Source organism: Triturus cristatus, chromosome 12 (genome assembly GCF_964204655.1).
Source record: "Triturus cristatus chromosome 12, aTriCri1.1, whole genome shotgun sequence".
NCBI classification, from domain to species: Eukaryota; Metazoa; Chordata; class Amphibia; order Caudata; family Salamandridae; genus Triturus; species Triturus cristatus.
This window is the reverse complement of record NC_140595.1, coordinates 291,970,362-291,991,779: the sequence shown is the minus strand read 5'-3', so window position 1 is coordinate 291,991,779 and position 21,418 is coordinate 291,970,362. Positions and strand designations below refer to the sequence as shown.

General features: G+C 43.1%; 1 protein-coding gene across 1 annotated transcript in view; it reads left to right on the top strand.

The window, feature by feature from the left end:
* Positions 1–21,418, top strand: part of CNGB1 (cyclic nucleotide gated channel subunit beta 1) — a 958,531-nt gene that overhangs the window by 546,620 nt on the left and 390,493 nt on the right. Inside the window, exons 22-24 of the mRNA XM_085637063.1 lie at positions 4,389–4,431; positions 9,107–9,257; positions 16,763–16,825. Of these exons, the coding sequence (XP_085493189.1) occupies positions 4,389–4,431; positions 9,107–9,257; positions 16,763–16,825 (257 nt within the window). The remainder of the gene's footprint in view (positions 1–4,388; positions 4,432–9,106; positions 9,258–16,762; positions 16,826–21,418) is intronic.

Below are 21,418 nucleotides of genomic sequence, written 5' to 3'. Positions count from 1 at the left end.
GTTCATGACAGAATGCTTTGGGACGATTTGCAGAAGGCCATTAGACAATTCTTCCAATGGAAAAATCCCCAGGGTACTATGCCTGCTTATAATTGGGAGGCATTCAAGGCGGTCCTACGGGGACAATGCATGGCACTGATCTCAGCCCTTAATAAACAAAGGACTAAGGACAGTTGATGTTAGAAGGTGAATTAGGAACCCTATAAGAGGCCCATAAAATCACCCCCACGCTAAGCCTCCAACGGAAAGTCACGACAATGAAGGAGAAACTAAATGCAATTTATTCTAACAGGGCAGAACTGACACTGCTCTGCCTCAAGCAAACGTCCTACACGCACAGCAACAAGGTAGGGGCACTCTTAGCACAACTATGGACTCATATATTGAAGTATTATTTTGGGGATATATGTGACCCCTAAGGAAAACTAGAAGTTATGGAGCTGGGGAAATCACCGGTCTTTAGGAGGTTCTATAAATCGATGTACAAAGCTGACCAAACCGAAACGCAAGGGCAACATGACTACCTACACTCAGTGGAACTTCCACAGTTATACATAAGCTAGGAAGAGGGAGAACAGGCAATAGGGACCCTGAAACTTCACAAGTCCCTGGGCCCAGATGGCCTGACAGCTCAATTTTAGAAAACCTTTATCACAGACCTAATTCCCCATCTGATTTGTTTTTCTAATCGTATTGCAGAAACGTGTGACTCTTACAATGAGCGAGACCATAATTTTGGTTAAACAGAAAAGGGCCCTGCAGAGATGTGGCTCATATCCTCCTATAGTACTGCTCAACCGTGACGCAAAGTTATACTCTAAAATCTTGGCCTCGCGTCTGGAGGACCTGATGCCCGGCTCTGATCCAGCCAGATCAATCAGGCTTCATTAAGGGTAGGCAGATGCACAATAATGTAAGAGGGTACTCCATTTGCTTGAGAAGGCCACCAAAATGCATGTTTCTTGCAGTACTGCTTTGTCCAGTCACCAAGAAGTCATTTGATCTGGTGGAATGACCCTTTCTGTTTCACTGCCTCCAGCGATTTAGTTTCTGCGAGGCCTTTATAACAATGATACAGGCAAATTTTGCCGTGCCATGCGCTAGGGTATCAGTCAATGGGGTGAGCTTGGATTCCTTTCTTCTGGGCTGGGGAATGAGACAGGGATGCCCGCTCTACCCATTCCTCTTCGCTCTCAGTATAGAACCCCTGGCAGCAATGATAAGGGAGAATCCGACGATCAGTGGCATCTGTTTTGGTTCAGAGGACCATAAGATTTCACTGTTCGCCAATGACATCTTACTAACACTTACAGATCCACAACATTCTCTGACAACACTGCAAGAGGAGTTGCGACTCTTTGAATGGGTAGCGGGTTTATCTATTAACCTGACTAAATCCTTCCTCAATAACTTGATGTTGACCGACATGGAGATGAGGGTGCCGGTGGCTTCAAACCCCTTACAATGGGCAAGGAAAGAGCTCACGTACCTGAGCATTAAAATAACTCTGAAGATTTAAAATCTGTTAGTGGCCAACTACCCTTCACTCCTCCACCAACTAAAGATTGACCTTGGACAATGGGCCCTCATGTATATGTCGTGGCTCGGCCGAGTACATGCCATTAAGATGGTAGTCTTACCAAAATTTCTTCACCTCTTCCAGAGTATGCCTGTTGATCTTGAGCAGGATTAAATGCCTAGCTTGCGCATTCTGCTTAAAAATGTATCTGGCAGAATAAAAGAGACCATCTACGTTATCTTTCTTTGGAAGCTGAGGGACGAAGGAGGTTTGGCACTCCCAGACTTTAATCTCTATTAGAAAGCTGCACAATTTTGAGTTGTTACTGAGTGGTCCCAGCGAGAGTCAGAAAAACATTGACTCCATATGGACATGGCAATAGCAGGGAGAGTCATATGGGATATACTCTGGAAACCGAAACCAGACTGCGCCTAATGCATATATAAGCACCCATATGAGAGGGACCTAAAAACTTGGAATGAGGTGCTCAAGCTAGCAGCATGGAAAACATTCCCCTCTCAGTTTACCCCCCTACATTACAACCCAACTTTTCCACCAGATGCGTGATCAGGCCCATTTGATGCCTGGAGGAAGGGGGGTTGCCTCACACTGTCTGATATCTTTCACAGTTATTTAACAGATATATTAACCTTTGAACACTGTCAACGAGACTATCACATCCCGAACACAGAATATTCAACTATCTACAGCTGCGTCATTGGGCTCTACAGCCAGAGATCTGAGAAGCGGCGACTAGGGAGCTCACACCACTAGAGCTCTTTGTGAAGGGGGCTGGGACCACTAAGGGTGCCATTTTCTTTCTATATTCCCTCGTGATATACACGCTACATTCCCGGCAAACACATCACCTTAATTTTTGGGAACGCACCCTAGGGCACGACATTTCTGATAGGCAATGAAAGACACTCTGGAAAGACATAGCCCGGCACAATCATTCTTTATGTCCTTGAGTACCCCACTACAAGATACTTTATGATTGGTACCTATACCCCACCAAATTGAGAAAGATCTTTCCTAACACACCAGACGTATGTTTTGAGGGGTTGTGGACTACTAGGGGACTTTTACCATATTTTGTGGGACTGCCCGACAATCTGCCCTTTCTGGGTTGAAATCTTAGCCCAAATAAAAGATATGTTGGGGTACCCCATTCTAGATACCCAAGACTTAGCACTTCTGGGTTTACGGAATAACTGCTTGAAATACCAAACAAAAACAGACCAAGCTATAACATGGCTCTGCCTGGGGGCAGCGAAGGCTGCTATTGCCACAGCTTTGAAGAAGAGGGAAGCACCGGCCCTCACACAATGGTACGCGCTCCTACGGCACGCAGTCATAATGGAAATAATGAATGACATCATTAGAGATTACTTTAAAAACTTTGAATATGCCTGGGGCCCCCTGATCAGTTACCTCTCTAGGGGACTCCCACTTGTGGCCTCCCCCTCATGTGAAAGAGCACTACACCTCTTCAACTTCTGAACAATGAAGCCTTACCTACAAGAGAACCAACTGTGAAATTCACATTCACCCCATGACACCCGAGTCCACTGCTATGTCTATCTTTGTTTATTGAGGAGAGAGGGACATAAGATAAAGGGAAGGGCACATTTTGGGAGGGGTAATTGAAGAATGATTCATTGTTAGTTCTGGCAATGCTTTAATGAGAATCTGTGATAGGGGGTACCCTAAATAATGAAAGAATGCTGTGTATTGATAAAGCTCCTGGGAGGCTATGTTAGGATTACCTCACTGTATGTATTGCCATATTCTGTGTTGTAAAAATCAATATAAACATATTTGATAAAAGTAGTACATTTGACCTTCTAGTGTTCACCACACCCACTGCTGCCTTTGATCTCACCCACTCATACGTTCTTTATTTGATTAAAATGCCATGGTTTTCAAGATTAAAGTGAATTTGAAAAGTGGAAGCTTTATGAGAGCTATGCCTGTTGATCTCAATGCATCATTCTATCGACCCTTAACTGTCTAGCATGCTCCAAAGTTGGAGATATCCTTTACGTACCTAAGCCAGAAACATTTAAATGTGTGCCTGTTGCGTCAGAGGGAAGTGTGAAACTAAGGATGTTAGATACATCTACTGACTCCCCCTTTCTCCAAGCTGGAAGTAAGCTTCAATGCCAATAAACAGCCATGATAACCTTGTCTCCAGCTAAAGAAATGTGTTCTGAAGCCTAGGGAGATATGTATATATAAACTTTTAAAAGTTTGTGGTGTTACAGCTAGTAGTGTATTTTTCAGTGTAGATCCTGCTTGGTTATACCACCTTAATACTGTGGATGAAATATTGAAATTCCAAAATATTTTAGCCTTAATATCAGGTACCAAAATATTGTGAAGATAAGTGTATAAAGATAAGTGTAGTTTTACTGTACTCAACTCTCCATGTATGTAGCTTGACGATATCTATCTTCCAGGTACGTAGATGTGGCATTAACAATAGTAAATCTATACTTACTAATATCCACTTAACTTCACAAAAATTTGGTACTTGATGTGTAAACTATCTAGATTTTTATCTCAAACTATTCTGGCATACGACCTCCTGCTTGATCCACATTATTTAAGATTCTGTCCCGGGTATGCTGTGAAGACTGTCTTACTTGAGATCTGGGATTCACTGTTAAAGGTGGTGGGTGACAGCCACATGGCTATGACCATAATGTTTCCATTGTTTGTTTAGGCAATAGTGTCTAAAGATGGCTTCACCACAGGCACTCTGTACCACAAATGTTTTACTTACTAGAACCTCAAGAGAATTTGCTCAAAGACAAGCGTGCCATGGTTCTAAACTTTTAATACATTTTATTTGTGTTTTGTGCAGGATTTGGACATTGCAGCTTCTGCTTTCACTACAGAGGGAGAAGGTACAGCCAATTGATTTGCACATATAAGAAGCTTGTCAACACAATAGGTCTCTCTTCAGTTGCTCTACTGAATAGACACACAGCTATCTCAAATGCACCTCTTTTCACCCTCCCTCTTGTCTCACTTCTAAAATTTCAAATCACATCTGTATACTGCTGAAAACTGAAACAGCTGCTTTGTAAGCCTCTATTCTCCTTCCTATTATATTTACAGTTCTTCCTGTACATTCTCTATCTTTCAAGTTGCTCTCTGCCTTTTATTACAAAGTATCTCCCTGCAGTTCTGTTCATGCAACCAGGCCCTTTCAAGGGTCCAGAGAAGCTTGAAACATTACCGGCTTTTGAAGCTACTAGCTGATCAACAACCAAAAAACCCACAACTGTCTAAATTTAAGGCCTCCTTGTCACTTTGAGACCCAAGCCAAGTGGAGCCCCTGTACTCTATGATTGGCCCTAACTGAAAGACTTCCCAGCTCTGCTGACATAACTATGCCAGTCCCTATACTCCAGTCCTGCTGCAAAAGCACATATCTCTGGAAAGGCACCTCTAACACGCCTGGCCCTCACATGCTTCGATGGTGAAGGCCCGATGTACGACCGTTTTTGCATGCGCAAACGGGTTTGCGAACCCGTTTGCGCATGCAAAAACCCATTGGGCCATGTACATAGCCTATTTAGCAAGTCACAATTTTTGGCAACTCGCTAAATAGGTTCTGCGGCTCGCTATTAGGAAGGGGCATTCCCTTCCTAATAGCAAGCACAAGCTCATGTATGAAAGTTTTGCGACCCTTATCAAATGCAAGGGGAAATATTTTTTAAGGGCATTTTTTTTCCCAAATGCATCCTGTTTTCCTTTAAGGAAAAAGGGCTTCATTAAAAATAAAACTGCTTTATTTAAAAGCAGTCCCAGACATGGTGGTCTGCGGAGCTCAGCAGGCCACCATACCTGGGAGGGCCTGCTCTTCCCTATGTGCTCCCAAATTGCGAGAGGCTCATGAATATTGATGAGCCTCGCAATTTGCTACCCCATTGGGAATCGCAAACAGTGTTGACAAAAACTGTTGTACATGCAATATAACGCCTCGCAAATTGTGAGTCGGAAAAAACTCGCAATTTGCGAGGCGCTATTTTGCGCTTCGTACATCTGGACCATATTGTAAGCCAGTATGGGAAAGCCATGACACGGTATACATGCAGAGTACTGCTACATAGTACTGATTAGATGAGCGAGGATATGGTCTCATTGGATTCTGCATCAGTGTTATTGACGAGGGGGCACTGGAAATGAGCATCATGAAGTGAGCATAAGGTCACATAGGGAAGCAGACTGGAAGCCAGAGTCAGACTGGTGTTATGAAAGGAGGCATATGTTGAAGATCTTTGAAAGCCAGTACTAGGGCTAAGAAAACCCTTGAACTTCATTGAACACCAGGGTCAGGATCAAGAGGGACCCCTATTAGAACCCATTATTAAATCCCAGCATAAGTAAAAGGAATCTGTGTTGAGGGTATGAGAAGTGAAAAAGAAGAAATGTGTATGTTTCGCACTTTTTAAATCGTAAGACCAGGAAAAGAAAGTACGAACCCCTCCCCCCGCCCAAATCAAGAAAGAGAAGTTAGTCATTTAAAAACTTAAATAGATAGGATTTAAAGGTGTCAACTCATCAAACTCCAAGGCAGGTACAGGGGCATCATTCATTCCCTAAAGACATCAGAGGATAGATCCCTGGTCACACGCCTAGCCTGCTGAAGGGATGTGGGAAGGCAAAGAGTAGAAAAAGCATACAGTAATAGAGTTGCATAGAGTCATTCAATGTATTGCTCAGTAAAGATCCTTTAAGTTAAATTCATTTTGTGAAACACAATGAATAGCTCTTTAGTGGAATAAAACTGTCAAGTTCATGTAAAATGAATGTTATTTAAAACTTGTATGGTGCCAGCTGTGCCATCCAAAACCTCTATTGGCACAGTGCCACCATACCATGACTTAAAATATTGTTTAAAATACTCTTAAGAAAAAGCCTTTCAGAGTAGTTGTTAACTTCCCAGTGCACCTCAAACGTGATCTACCTAAATCAGATTTTTAAGCTGATATATGACAACCTGAATTTATTTACCCCAATGGCTGATATAATGGGGACCTGCAGACTGAAGGAGAAACACATCATATCCCCAATGTTCACCCCGTGATAAAACATAGGCTTTCACCGGTACCTGTGCTCTGCATCTAGTGCAGGACAATTACACCATATGTGAGCTAAATTGTTATTGTCATTCATAAATGGCAAGGAGATTCCTCTCAGCGACAATGAGCCCTTCAGGATCTAACCTCTGAGACTAGTCTCAAGAGAAATCAAAGGCGCTCAGATGTGTTTTATTCTTTTGGCAGTTCCTCAGTCAAATATCAAAGGTATGTTGCCTCTAGATATTAGCCTCAAGATACCTGGAAAATATATTTCCTTTAAAGACCCCCATTTCACCTTCTCTGTAAATCTCCTTCACCCAAATCCTTCCTTTTGACTCATGGGGTCTTGTATGCATTCTGTTTGTTTTCCTTCCCTTGTGGTTTCTTAAACCAAGGAGAAGCAAGTACAATGCCAGGGATATTAATTGTGAAGTCGGGAGTAGGAAGAGCTACCCTTATGCTAATTGACATCCATGATTGTCCTCTGTTCAACAAATCACAACCAGCTCTGGAGCCACAGACCTATTCTTAAACTTGCCAACTGAAACTTAATTCTTTTCTTTAACTGGGCCATCCGGAAATTAAATTAGATCTAAAAACCCAACTGACATCATCAGACATACATTCTAGAATGCCTATTGTTGGTATTTACTACTAATACAGTGCTGGGCAAAGAACAGGTTTTTTTTCTCCACAGTGTTGAAAAACTATGAGAGTGGAGGTAGAGACCTTTCAGAAGCCAATGCCAGGGCATAGGAGATGGGATGTTGTAATACTTGGGACAGAAGGGAGACGCACGTGTAACACTATTTTTAGTGGGTGGTTGTAGTGTAGGTTAAGGATTATGGAAGTGTGTTCCTGTATTGCTCTGATCAGAGAGGTTTCCTAATTGTGACCATGTACTTCCTGAACTGCGATGCGTCTTGATTATTGTGTTTCTCATTACAGTTGCAGATGTCCTACCCTGCTGTGCTTTGCTTCCTGCTCCTAACCTCCCACCAGCATGCCCAAGCAAACCAAGGATGTCGAATTAGCTCGCCTGGTGCATCGCAAGCCGCCGGACCGCCAGACAATCCCGCTTGCCCCCTCAGTCACCACTGAGCAGCTTCCTAATGTTCCCAGCTACAAAGCAAATGCAGGCCCCTCCTCCTCACATCTCCTTTCTCCCCCTAACCCTCGGAGAGCAAAGATCGGGGTGCTGAATCCTGGGTTCCAGAGCGAGGAGGTGTCTACCTCTGGGTCTCTAGGTAGTGCATGATGTCTAATTGATGTTGTGCTGTTCGGTATTGTGCAGTGTTTTTGAAGTGCTTTGTATTATCCTATGAAATGTGATGGGAGGTGGTTAGATCTCCTTTGCATAGCTGTACAAATATAAGTGTAACTAATGCCTCAAAGATATGCATTTAACCCTATTGCTGGGTTATAGTTGTGCCAACCCTTGAATTGAATTCTCCTTAACATCAAATCAGAACCTCTGGAAGGGATTTGATTTTTCCATATCTCCATAACAGCCTCAACACAATAACATTCTCACTGTGATATCTTAAAAACAGATTTGCCAACAGTCAGTCATAATAGCAGGAAATTATTATAACAAGAACTGGACATACATGCCCATGATGACTGGCTCCATGGTACTCCAGCATTTGTATCAAGCAGTTGCTTTCTCATGACATGAAGCTCCTTCCACTCCTCTGCTTTTCTGTCTGAGAAATTGTCACTGGAGACACTACTCTTTCTCACAGAGATAAAGCAGTGTCAAACAATTTCTAGGTACCTCCTTCTTCACAGCTCAATAACAAAGTGCCTCACAATGTCCCCAGTGACTTGCAGCCGTGTGAGATACATTAACCAACAGAGTCAGTTAGCCCATATTAATTTAAAAAGCAGTGTAGATCAAAGTTATTAATGATTGGAGTAAGAAGGCTGTGAATAGCCTGTGCTACTAGACACACTTTCATCGCTGACCTACCTGCGGACAGATGAATACACTGCCACCAAGCAATGTTATGACATTATTTCCATTCACAGTCTGATGAACACCCACATAAGACTGCAATTGTAATACGGCCCTTTAAAAACAAAAAAATGGTGGAGATAGTTGAATGAAAAGCCAAATCTACAAAACTCATGGGTAGATGCCCTGGAAAGCATGGCTCTGCGGTCATGAACAAAGTGGTTAAATATTTAAAGTGGAGAGTTAGTGCTCTAGCATCTCCCTCGAGCCTGCAGTTCAAATGTCCTGGACCTCCAATATGTGTCATCAGATGTCACAGAAATGAATACTGAAACCTATAACACCAGGGTCCCACCTGGTTTGATTGTGAGCCCTGGAACAGCTAGGTAGGAACCCCAAATCTAGGACACAATTGTCTCAAATTCCTCCATGGTGTTGTACTTTAAAGTTGTGTTTTCTAGCTCTGGCTCACCTCTTATCAGAGAATGGTGGTCCTCTACATATATCTACTGACAATGTTATTTTTCCCCAAAGAGCCCCTTAAAAGCTGCCATCCAGCTGTTAATGTGGAAGATGTGGACTCTGTCAGTGGTGTTGCTGACAGTGGGAAGTCAGGTGATCTCCAGCCACCTCCCTCTCCGTATCGAACCCTCACAGTACCAGGCCCATCATCCATTTTAAAGAGGTAAGAGTAATAAGGGTGGCACTGTGCATTCAACAAGAGAAGGAGACAAGGTGAATACAAAGACCGCCCTATGGTGAATATTTCATCTCTTCTTGCTTTCCTTTAGTCCGCCTCATTCTTTTCTCTCTTCTGATAATTTCTCTCATTGTCTTGACTACTTTCTCTCTCTTATCTTTTTGCTCCCCTCTTCTCTTTCCTCCCTCTCTGATCATACTCTTTCAATCTGAACACAATGAGCAAAGGTCATTATGACAGATATTTTCAGGACTGTAACCATGTGACCTAACTTTATTGAGGTGCTGCCTGTCAATATGCAGAAGATGGTGTTGCTATATGCACAGATGTGAAGGAGATTGTGGTACCCTCTGCAAACATTCAGGAGGTGTGGTGAACTGTGTGTGGGTTGCAGAAGATGGTATGATAATATGTATGGATATATAGAAAATGGTTGGACTAAATCCAGATTTGCAAAAGATGGTGCTATACACCGTTATGTCATAGATGGCTGTGATTCAGATACACACACACACACGCACACGCACATGCACACACACACACACACACACACACTGTAGGAGAGGGTCGTGCTATGTGAAGGTATGTTGTAGATGGTGCTGAATGCATATGCTCAGGAGATGATTCTCTGCTAAGCATGGATCTTTGGGCAGGAGATTTACTTTTCAAGAAATGTCCCATGTCTGCCCTTATATTAAGGTCTTCCTCTATCCTTCCATCGCAAAAATGTAATGGCGGCAATAATGTCACTCCCAGCACATAAAGCTCCCGGCCCTGATTCCCTCCCTGATCTGGGACACACATTTCCAGGTACTGTTTCATTCTATATTTGCAGGTGGCCTGTTCCCTAGTTCGTAGATGACTGCAGAGAGTGTCCCAATTTACAAAAACGGGCCCAAAGAGAACTCTCGGAACTATAGGCCCATTAGCCTTATCGACACATTGCTGAAAATATTCTGCCGACTCTTATTGGACCAACTGCTTGACTGGGTAAAAGACAACTCTGCCTTCTCAGTGCTTCAGGTGGGTTTCAGAAACAGGGTCAGTATGGTGGATCAAATACTCAGTTTCTGTGCCCTATATTGGAAAACAGTTTACTAGACAAGGGCCATCTTTATGTGGTCTTTGTTGACCTGGAGACAGCTTTTGATTCTATCCCCAGGGCCAAGCTGTGGTAAGTTCTGGAAAAGATGGGTGTTCTCTGTAACCTTCTTTCTGTCCTTATCAGGTTGTATGCACTCAATACTGTTGGGTGTGACAACTGTGGTGAGCTCACAGACCCTTTTAAGATTGAAACTGGTGCACGGCAGGGCTGTGTCCTGGCCCCCATATTGCTCACTCTTTATGTTAATGACCTACAGGCACATGCATCAATGTTGGCTTTTGCGATTTCTTAATTTCGGTTTTTAAGGAATTGCAATTAAGGAATCACAAAAGCCTATGCATGTAGAAATCGCTTTAAAAATAGCGATTTCTGAACATTCCTTAATTGCGACTCGCAAATTGCAAGTCGCAATTAAGGAATACCTCTCAATTCATTTCTATGGGCCTAGAGGCCCATAGGAATGAATGGGAAGACATTCTCAATTTGCGATTCTCAATTAGAGAATCGCAAATTGAGAATGCAATTTCAAGGGTGCCAGGGTGTCATAAGGACACCCTGTTGCACCCCTGTAATCTGCATATGAGTACATCTTGCACACACACATGCCCCAATGGCATGTGTGTGTGTAAAATGGAACTTTGAAAAACGCACTTTAGTGCATTTTTCAAGGTTTTTGCAAATTACCATGAAGTTCAACTTCATGGTAATTTGCGCCCCCTATTAGTGAAATCGCTAATTTTTTTACTTTAATGCATTGCATTTAAGGAATCTCAATTTGCGATTCCTTAAATGCAATCGCAATTTAAGTAATCGCAATTTAGAGATTACTTAAATTGCGATTTTTTTGCATTTGGGATGATGCATCCCAAATGCAAAAATACCGGTCGCAAAGAGGCAGATTCTGAGAATCTGCTAGTTTGCGACTGGTTTTTCTTTTGATGCATGTGCCTGTTAGTACACACACTTGATTTTCCTGGAAACAATGCACCCAAACTTGTCCCCCATAAAATTGTGACGCTACTTTTCGCAGATGACACGCTTTTAATCTCCAAAACCCTGTGTGGTCTGCAGGCACTACTTGATCGCTTTTTTTTTTTTTTTTTGAAAAACCTTTATTGATGTTTCAATCATTTACACGTATGGGCCTACAACCCCCCGGGGCCGGACGCTAAGTAACCAGGATAATAAAAGCAAATGTCAACACAGGCGGCGCCTACGAGAGCAAAGTCTTCAATCCAATATAGTCCGGCCAATGAGCCGCGCAGGTAGGACACCAGGAGAGAAAGGGTTTTCCATTTTATGATAAGACGAAACAGTAGGATCAGGTGCCAAACAATTTCCCAACAGCGAGAAGGGGCAAGGATAAGAGACGTTAACAATAAGCAGCAATACATTGAATCAATGGCGCAGGCGCGGGAAAGTACGGATGGGGAGAAATATCAAAGATAGTTGCGCCTACAGGTCCCCGTCCCTAAAGCCCAGCAAACCCCCCGGAAACTGTGGCACACATGAAGAGCAAACGATTCACAATCAGGGTGGTGTATCGCACTGATCCCAGAAAAAGAGAACAAAAAGAAACAGAGAAGAAAGAGGAGGCCATGGAAAAAGAGATAAAGACTAAAGAATCCCCTCCCCCATCCCCCCACCCTGCACCTCTGCGAATGAGTATGGCCCCACCCCCCAGCAGTGTGCCTGTCGCCCTGGAACTAGACCCGAAATATAGAAGAGACAGGGAAAAAAGAGAGTGAGGAAGAGCCCCCCCAGACGGGGGGGCGGAAAGAATATAATAAACTGGAGGAGGGCCTCCAAAACATACCCCCGGCTTCTCCCTCCCGCACGGTGAAGTCTCCCCCCAGCAAACACTTAGCAGCACCAAGTCGACCATATCAAAAAAGGGGGGGGGGGAATGGGGAGCATTATACACCAACTATGCGAATGACCACGAGAGCGCGCAACCATGAGTCCGCCTGTCTACTAGGTGACCACCCCCGAAGGATCAGCCTCAGCCTTGACCGCTTTTTGCGATTCTGCCCATGCCTGCCCCTCGACCCAGCACCATGTCCGATGTCCCAAGGTACAGGAGTGTCCAAAAACAGTCGGGAAGCGCCGCACACAGGTGGGGTGGAAGTCTCTGAGCATCCGCACAGACCGCTCCATGGAGGGGCGTCTTTTCCAGTGCCGCCCCAGGATCTGCACTGCACACAAGGTCCAGACAGGCTGAATCAGCCAAATGAGACACACGTTGCTGGAATTGTCCCTGGTACGCCGGAGACCGCGCACGGGACAAGGCCACCATCTTCCGCTCAGGTCCAATACCTCCGGAACAGATCAAGTCCACAGTTAGCCGACCACACGGTAGCATATTGTCCGGAGTGTGCGGCTGTACACTAATCGCGGGGGGGGCCGCAACATCTTCCTCTTGTGTGCAGTGTGGAAAGCCACAGTGTACCTGTGGACCAGCATGGCGCCACTGTCCCAACGCTGTTACCACACCATCTAGCTTCCCCCCCAGGACCCCGGCGCCATGAGCCAAGGAGTAATGAAGGGCACCAAGGGCCTCCAGGAGGTCGCTGTACCCCAGAGCAGCTCCCTCCGATCGCTCCGCCACACTCCCGAAAGTCACACACCCCCAGTCTCGCTGCGTCCCAGCGGACAGGATGGTAGGCTGCATAGTGACAAAATGGCCGCTGGGAAGGCCCGACTCGTATTGGGGCCAGGACCCCGGGAACAACGCCTCAAGGTCCACGTCGCTGAAGAAAGGGATCCTGGGGCAGGCACAGATTCAGCCGCTGCGCGGTCACGGGCAACAGTCGTCTCCGCCACGGACCAGCTCCCGCGAAAAGTCGGGAGCAGCCCGCAAGGATCAGGGCGAGCCAGGGACGGCGTCCGGGCAGCTCACCGTCAAAGGCAGGGGCAAACGCCACAGAATCCGAGAATTGCACACCCGGGCATGTCCTCAGTCCGCAACGCTCAGCAGGGGGGAGCGGCCACAGCAAAACGCAGGCCGAGGGGAGCTCCACTTCGGTGGACCGACTCCACCCAGTCACCACAGGCCGCTGTTGTTCAACTGCCGCCCGGCCAAGGCGTCCACTCGAGGTCCCGGCTTCGGGACCGCACGGGCCGCAAAGTTCAACCGCTGATTTCTCCGGTTGTACGGCAGTCAGAGACCTCGGAGTCACACGATCGGTTGCCACTTTCGTTTACGAACACGATCTCGTAGCGCAGAATAAGGATCTCATGCAGGATATCCGTGCGGGATGCGGAGGTTCACGGAGCCGGGAATCTACGCTGCCGTCCCGGTCGCCATCTTGGCTCCTCCCCACTTGATCGCTTTTTAATTTTCTGTAGTGATCATGGTCTTGAACTAAATATCAATAAAACAAAATTTATGGCATATAAATCTGTTAGAGCAAGTATTTGGGTGCAAAGCATTGCATTAGAAAAAGTGAAGGAGTTGTTAGCATTTTTTTTAAACATATTTTTATTGCCATTTTCATATTTCACACATCGTACATCATACAAAGTTTTCGAATAGTGAAGTTAGACTGTACATTCCATGGTGGTACATAATATCTGTATATACTGGTGATACATCAAGTGGGAGCATAAACAACTTACAGAGATATCGTGATGTGTGTACCCTGTTGTCTCAGGTTCCAGACATGGCACAGGACCTGGGGTGTAACGGGGCATAACCTAGGGAACGGGCATGGAAGAACCTCTCCAGAATCGCTAGCGGGGGTATGGAACGTCGTATGAGTAAGGCACCACTGTGACTCACGGTTGCCTATCAAATTCGATTCGACCTGAAGCCACGATAGCACACCTGATGCTGGTGTTTGTGTGGAGTTAATGCGGTCGTTATTTCGAAAGATTGGTTGGGTGGGGTCTGTGACTGCGAGTGCAGGGCTGACAATGCGGGCAGGCCGTCTGTTGGATCTGCTCCCGGGGTTAGCTGCTTGAACTGATATAATAGCATGGCCCATTCCATAGATATTGGGCGTTTGCGGACCCCTCTCACCTCCTCCTCCCGTAATGTCTCCTCCTCAGCCACCGCCCATTTGTGTGTAGCTCCCACCCAAGCCGCCAGCGGTGGACCGGTAGGGGAGCGCCAGTGCATGGCGATGCTGCGTTTGGCTAAGAGCACCGCAAGGGAGAGAAAACGGGTCCGCACCTTGTGCTGCTTACTTGCGCGAAAGATGCCTATGAGGCAGGCCTCCCACGTGTTCATGCAGGCCAGCCCTGTGAGGGTACCCAAAGCAGTATGAATATGGTGCCAGAAAGTTTTAATGACTGAACAAGTCCAAAACATATGTTGGAAATCTGCATTCTGTTCGAGGCATCTGGGACATAGGAACTGAGTGTCGGGGTTAGAAAAAGTGAAGGAGTTTGTGTATTTTGGGGTTTGCCTGAATCACAAAATGAGTACTTCCTCTCACGGGCCCATGCTTATTCTCCAGAACCAGTGGTGGAGATCTACAACATCAGAGCGAAAAGCTTAGTCCTGTATGGTGTAGAATTATGGGGACATGTTAAAAAGAATGATCTTGTTCAAACTAAGAAAAAAAGTTAGTGGGGAGCATTCTCAACATTCCTCAAAGTGCTCCTTACCGCCCCCAACTACTGGATCTGGGAATTGCTCCTGTAAAAAAACTTCTCAAGTATCACCCTATCCTATACTGGCATAGACTGTGGTCCATAGAAAAACTAGAATCCTATAGAACTGTGGTTAGGGCTCTCCTCAAATCTTCTGGTTGTGAGAGGATTGCTTGGTTCACTTATATTAAAGCCACATTGTACGAGATAGGCTTGCCTCTGTTCTGGGAAACCCCTGCCATGACAAAACAAGTCCCTCGCGCCCTGGTAAAAAGGACAACTGAAAGAGTTTTTGTGGTTGAGGGATCTGAAAGGTGTAAAAGTGTGTAGTCTCACTGACTATTTTCTAGACATCAAGCTGCCCCCGCATATGAATCTTTTTGGGACATTCTACCAGTTCCATTCCCCTGCAACTCTACTTTAAATGGAGGTACGGGGCCTTGCCATTAAACAGCTTCTGCATATACTGGGGCACACAGTACTGTAGCTCTAATATGTGCCCCATAAGCAAGTCAGCAGAAGAAACTCTGCATCGCTTTGCCTTTTATGCCCAGCCTACAATAGACCACGAAAACAATGACTGAGGCCGCTGTGTAAGCTTTTGGGCTTCCGCCATTATGCCCACACACTACACAATCAGACAAGAGAGAGGTAATTGTTGTTGAGGTGACAAAATACCTGCATGCTGCCTGGATTACTTGCTTGCATATTGTCAAGCCCCAAGCAATGTTGCCCAATAGCGAACCTTCTTACATTATTTACATTCTAGATGCAGCTCTTTCTCCTTTGAAATCTCCCCTTTTACTCTTCTATTTCTCATTTCCTTTTTTTCTCTTCTCTCATCTTATTGTGACACAAGGTTTAATGAGATTCATGTTTCATGAGATGTTGAATATCTTGATATTTATTTGTTTGTATCTAGTTACTTTTGTACTGTGTTTTATGGATCTTTGCATCCGATATATATATATATGGATTTATAATATATATATATATATATATATATATATATATATATATATATATATATACACACACAAATTTGTAGTAGAGGGTGATGCTATGTGAAGGTATGTTGTAGATTCGGCTAAAGGCATATGCTCAGGAGATGATTCTCTGTTAAACATGGATCCTCGGGCGGAGGATGTACTTTGCAAAGTCACACAGGACATGGTAGTCCTACATACAGATATGCAAGAGATGATCATATGTGCAGCTATATGTATAATTTTGCTTTGCAGATAGAAAGACACTGGCACCACCATGAGCAGTTATAAAGTAATTTAATGATATTGAAGCCATATTGATTTGCTCATAATAATCAATAACATCTATTTATTATAGGAGTTTATAATTTTGCATGTTTTTACTATGTGACTCGCTTTGAAAGGCAGGTGTCATGGGGCCTTATGGGTACTGTGGACAGGGGTGTCGGTCACCTTTGTAAACATACAGATTTCTGAAACTTTGTGCTTGTCTTTGTGAGGTTGCACATGCATGTGTGTTTGAGTGTACATCTACCTTCCTATGTATTTGAGTGTGCACATGCCCATGTATGTGATGTACACCAGCTCCTAAATTGGAATGTGCCACTAAAGCAGTATTTGAATTGTACATCTGCCTTTTTATTAGAGGATTTCACTACCCATGTCATTTGGGCTTGAGTATGCTCATGTGCTTATATATGCACTAGGATTGTTCATGCTGTCAATCTGGTAGGTGAAGAGACCAATCCTGGTTTCCATAGCCTACAGTCTTTGCCTTATTAGCATCTGTTTTGATCCTATAGGAGCAAGGGTTTATCCCAGGAAGACAGCTTTGAGGATGCATCTGATTTACAGGCAGAAGACGGGTGAGTTAAATGCACAGTTATATGGATTAAAAATGGTGACAGCCTGCTCCTTAAATCAAAGTCTCAAAAACTGACTGAAAAAGCACTCATAATCTCAGCTCTTAATCCACTTATTGTTTTCATCTTGTATAGCTTTTATGTTTTTAATCTACACTCACACTGGCTAAACAAGCCAATGTTGGTCTATTTCAGCTTCCTGGATGTATTTATGTCGGCATGCTGCACTAGTCAGACTGTTCATAAATACCAACAACTGTTGAGAAGACTAAACCTGCAAAACATTCTTCAGTACCATTTAGGCCTTCATTCTGAGTGGCCCAGCTGGGGATACAATAATGATCTCACATTTTAAAATCCGATACCCCGGAGATTGGGATTTTAAATTGCAGTTTTTATCACTGATTACACGTTCTTTAAAATGGGACATAACATGCAGATTTTGGTGCACTGAGCACCAAAATCCAGGTTTACTGATATTTATCAGACCTTTTCCATCAGTAAAATATTGCAGGTCTGACCTGCTGAAATTCACCTGGTGAAAATTGCTCTGATGTGGTACTTACTGTGAAACTCGTGATTCAAATTCCTGTGCAGAGGGGAAAAAACAGCCTCCTCTTATTGAGTGCCTAAGGAGTACAGAAATTGAATAACATGTCAGAAAAATGCCTTTATGAAGACTATTTTATTAAACAACGTTCCCCAAATAAATGAAGATTTAGACTTGAATAGCAAAAAATTAATACATTTAAAACGATATATTAATATTCAAAAATACAAGCAAGCTTTCATTAACATCCATAATAGTGGACAGTGAGGCAAACGTGACACGCTAGTTGTACTTGGCAAATAGAAGTGATAAATGTGAATGAAGACTGTAATATTTATGCCACAATATAAATATTAACAATGCAGCCCAATCAATTGTTGATAAAAAGAGAAAACAGGGTCTACATGCAAAGTCGACGATGTTTAGATCTTGCATAGATATATGGATCATCATCAGGGCAGTTGTGATTAGACGCCTGAGATACATCTTGATACATAAATGTACCATCATAAAAGACATTCACCAAGAATGAAGACAAAAAAGAAAAATAATAATGAGTTGCAAACAGGGAAAAGTTGTGTCACAAATACATGGGAATAAACAAATAATCAAGTGTACAAAACAAAAATAATTAGTGACTAAGAATGAGTATGTCCAAAATAGAGAGCTTACCAATGTGCCATGGCATTTGACAATGTCACATTGTCAGTCCTCATAAAGGGTATGTAAATGTAAGAAATTAACATAAATAAGGAAATCATAGCTGGATAGGGACATGAATCAAGGAAATCAAAGAATAAAAAAGCCTGAAGACAGTAGTGGTTTACCAGACAGACTATATACATACAGAAATAGAGAATGAGAAACAAGGCTGTTGAATCTGGCAAAATAATGGAGAAAAGGTTCAGCATACCTTCCAGTTGAAAATACAGCACTGAGAACCAAGGGCACCGGATGCTGAAGAGAAGCCAATTCCTGTGTTGGCAATGGACGCACAGACAAACATCCGAGTTCTGAGGATGCGGCTTACAATCGACGCCGGAAGAAAGTGCATGCTCGAAGCATAGCAGTTGCAATAGAAATAGGCTCTGCTCAGCAGACTGCCATAATAATAAACATAGAGGAATTAACAAAAAAAGAGAATGCCAGCAATGGGCATAAAAAAAGAGCTAGGTTGGTGCCCTAAATAATTATAAAAACCAACAATAGACAATGCCGTAGCGCTAGCCTAAAAAGAGTGGAACTAAATGACAGAGAATGGATGCTAAAAGAAATTTCCCGGACCAAAAGAATCATTTAGGAGCACTGAATCATAAATTAGAGAGAAAATAAACAATGTCTTATAGCAAAAAAGGGGAAAGGTAATTTTTAAAAAAAATTAATAAAAAAATACAAAATATAAATTGACAGGCAACGAATGGATACATTGAATACATTATGCCCTTAAAATCCAAACAATTTGTATATAGCAATGTGCAGAAGTAGACCAGTATTGTATCTTTTAAATGCAAGGTATACTACACATAGACCTTCTGTTTCTTTCTAGAGCTAATTGTCACTACACTAAAGAGGTCCAGTCTTCCAGCTAGTTGAGACCCGTGTTCAGACTGTCCAAGAGAAGATCGTTTTCAGCTCTTCTTTGTTCAAAAGGGGAGAGAGACTTCTGTCTATGCTGGGTGGATTTATAGCAGTGATTACTTGCTATCGCAGTTCATCTTCCATTGTGTTGTGCTGTATGAAATGTTTAACCAATGGTGCAGTCATGACCTTACACCTGAGGCAACTTCTATGTTGGCATATTGTGATGCTTGTCTTTTCTGTGGTTAGCCCGATGTATATAAGGTCACATGGGCATATGATAGCACAAACCACATTGGTTGTATTACAATTAGAGAATTGTTTAAAAGTAAACTTGACGTCCTTATAATTAAAACATGTTGTTTCAATTCTTTATATCCAGTAGTTAATGCACAAACACTCCATTGGCCACCATTAATTCAGCTCACATTGACCAGAAATGTATTTCTTTTTGACAATATTTTTACCAACAAGTTAAATAAACTGCTTTTTTGTTCATGGATAACCTCGACTCTGAGGTAAATGTCACAGACCATAATCCTTTCTACAGTCAGATTGTAATGTGAAAATAATACATTGATGATATTTTCCTAATATGGCATGGAGACAACGTGATGAACTCTCTGAATTCCTTAGTTGGTTAAATACTGGCTGTAAAGGTCTGAAATTTACCTCACATTACAACAAATCTGAAATAGCACTCCTAGATTTGATAATTAAGACTGACAATGGGAAATTGTACACTGAATTGGTTTGTAAACCTACAGAGAGAAATACTCTCTTGGCTTATTCTAGCCATCATCTCAGAGCCTTATAGAACTCTTTCCTACTCACAATTTCTGAGAATTATAAGAAATTGTATGCAGAAAAAAGATCGCTTTGATGAAGCAGAGAAGTTGTCACAGAACTTATATCCAGAGGGTATCCTAGACGCTTAGTGAAAAGATCTTTGGAAAGAGCCTGGTATTGTCCAAAAAATGTGTTACTTACTCCTAATAATTAAACAAGGAAATTAAAAAGCTGGTCTGTTATTAAATTTTCACTGGTCCCAGACAAAATGAAGAAATGAAGTTTGACCTTACACTTGAGAGGCCTATTTTTGCATTTCGCAAAAAATAAAGTATTAAGGGCCACTTAGTGCGGGAATCCCTTCCATGCCATATACCAATCATAAGCTTCATGATCTCTGGGGTTAACACCAGTTAAAGGCTATTTTAAATGTGGCTAATGTAGTGTTTGTGCATTTGCTATTGAATCTAAAAAATAAATAATTTTAAGGATGTCAAGTTTATCTTGAAACAATTCTCTAATTGTAATACAACCAATGTGGTTTATGCTATCATAGGCCCATGTGATCTTATATACATTGGGCAAACCACAGAAAAGATATGCATCAGAATATGCCAACATAGGAGTTTCTTTAGGTGTACGGTCATGACTGTACCACTGGTAGAACATTTCTTACAGCACAGCCACACTGAAAATGAACTGCAATTGCAAGTTATCACTGTTGTACATCCACCGAGCAGAGGTGGAAGTGTGTCTCTCCTCTCGAACAAAGAAGAGCTGAAATGGATCCTACACTTGGACAGTCTGAAAATGGGTCTCAACAAGCTGGAAGACTGAACCTCTTTAACGTAGCGACAATTGGCTCCACGGATAAGTAAGAAGGGGTCTGTTTTGTAAACCTTGCTATTATAGGTTACAATATAGGTCTACTTCTGTACATGGCTATATACAAATTGTTTGTATTTTGAGTGCATAATGTATTGTATGCATCCATTTTTTTGCCTTGCTATTTATATATATATTATCTACTGGCGGTCGCCAGTAGATAGTTATAGTTAGGACCATAGGAAATCTGAAAATTCTATTTTGAATAACTTTGGCGCCGGTTGACGAATCCTCGCGAAATTTTCAAAACTAATGGGGCGCTCCGCTCAGCTCCTACCCTGAAAGTCTCGGGGTGATTCGTCAAGCGGGGGCCGAGAAAAAAGGGGGGTCCCAAAACGCGTTTTCCCCATGCATTTTTCCATAGGACCTTTAGTCGAAGGTACAGCCTGAACGGCTGAACAGAATTACTTGAAATTTGGCAGAGAGGTAGTCCTCAGGTCAGGGAAGTGCCTTGTGCACGTCTGGTGTCAATATGTTCAGTAGTTCCTGAGAAAATAGCATTTAAAAGCATATAAATATCTATAAGCGCGCACCGTGCGTGCACCGTGCGAGCACCCTAACGTGCGCGAGCGTAATTCTGATTGGTGGTTACATGTTAGTCAACGTTTGAATCGGTCGAAATCAGGAAGTGTCGGCCGCCATTTTGTTTGTTTTCAGTGCGAGAGTGAAAAAGGAAGGTGGCGAACGTGAAAAGGGGGCAGGGTAGAGAGGTCCTGACCCCCTAGCCTTTGTCAGGGGGTCCCTGAAGGACCCCGAAGGCAGAAAAAAACATTTTTTTTTTTTTTTTAAATCGC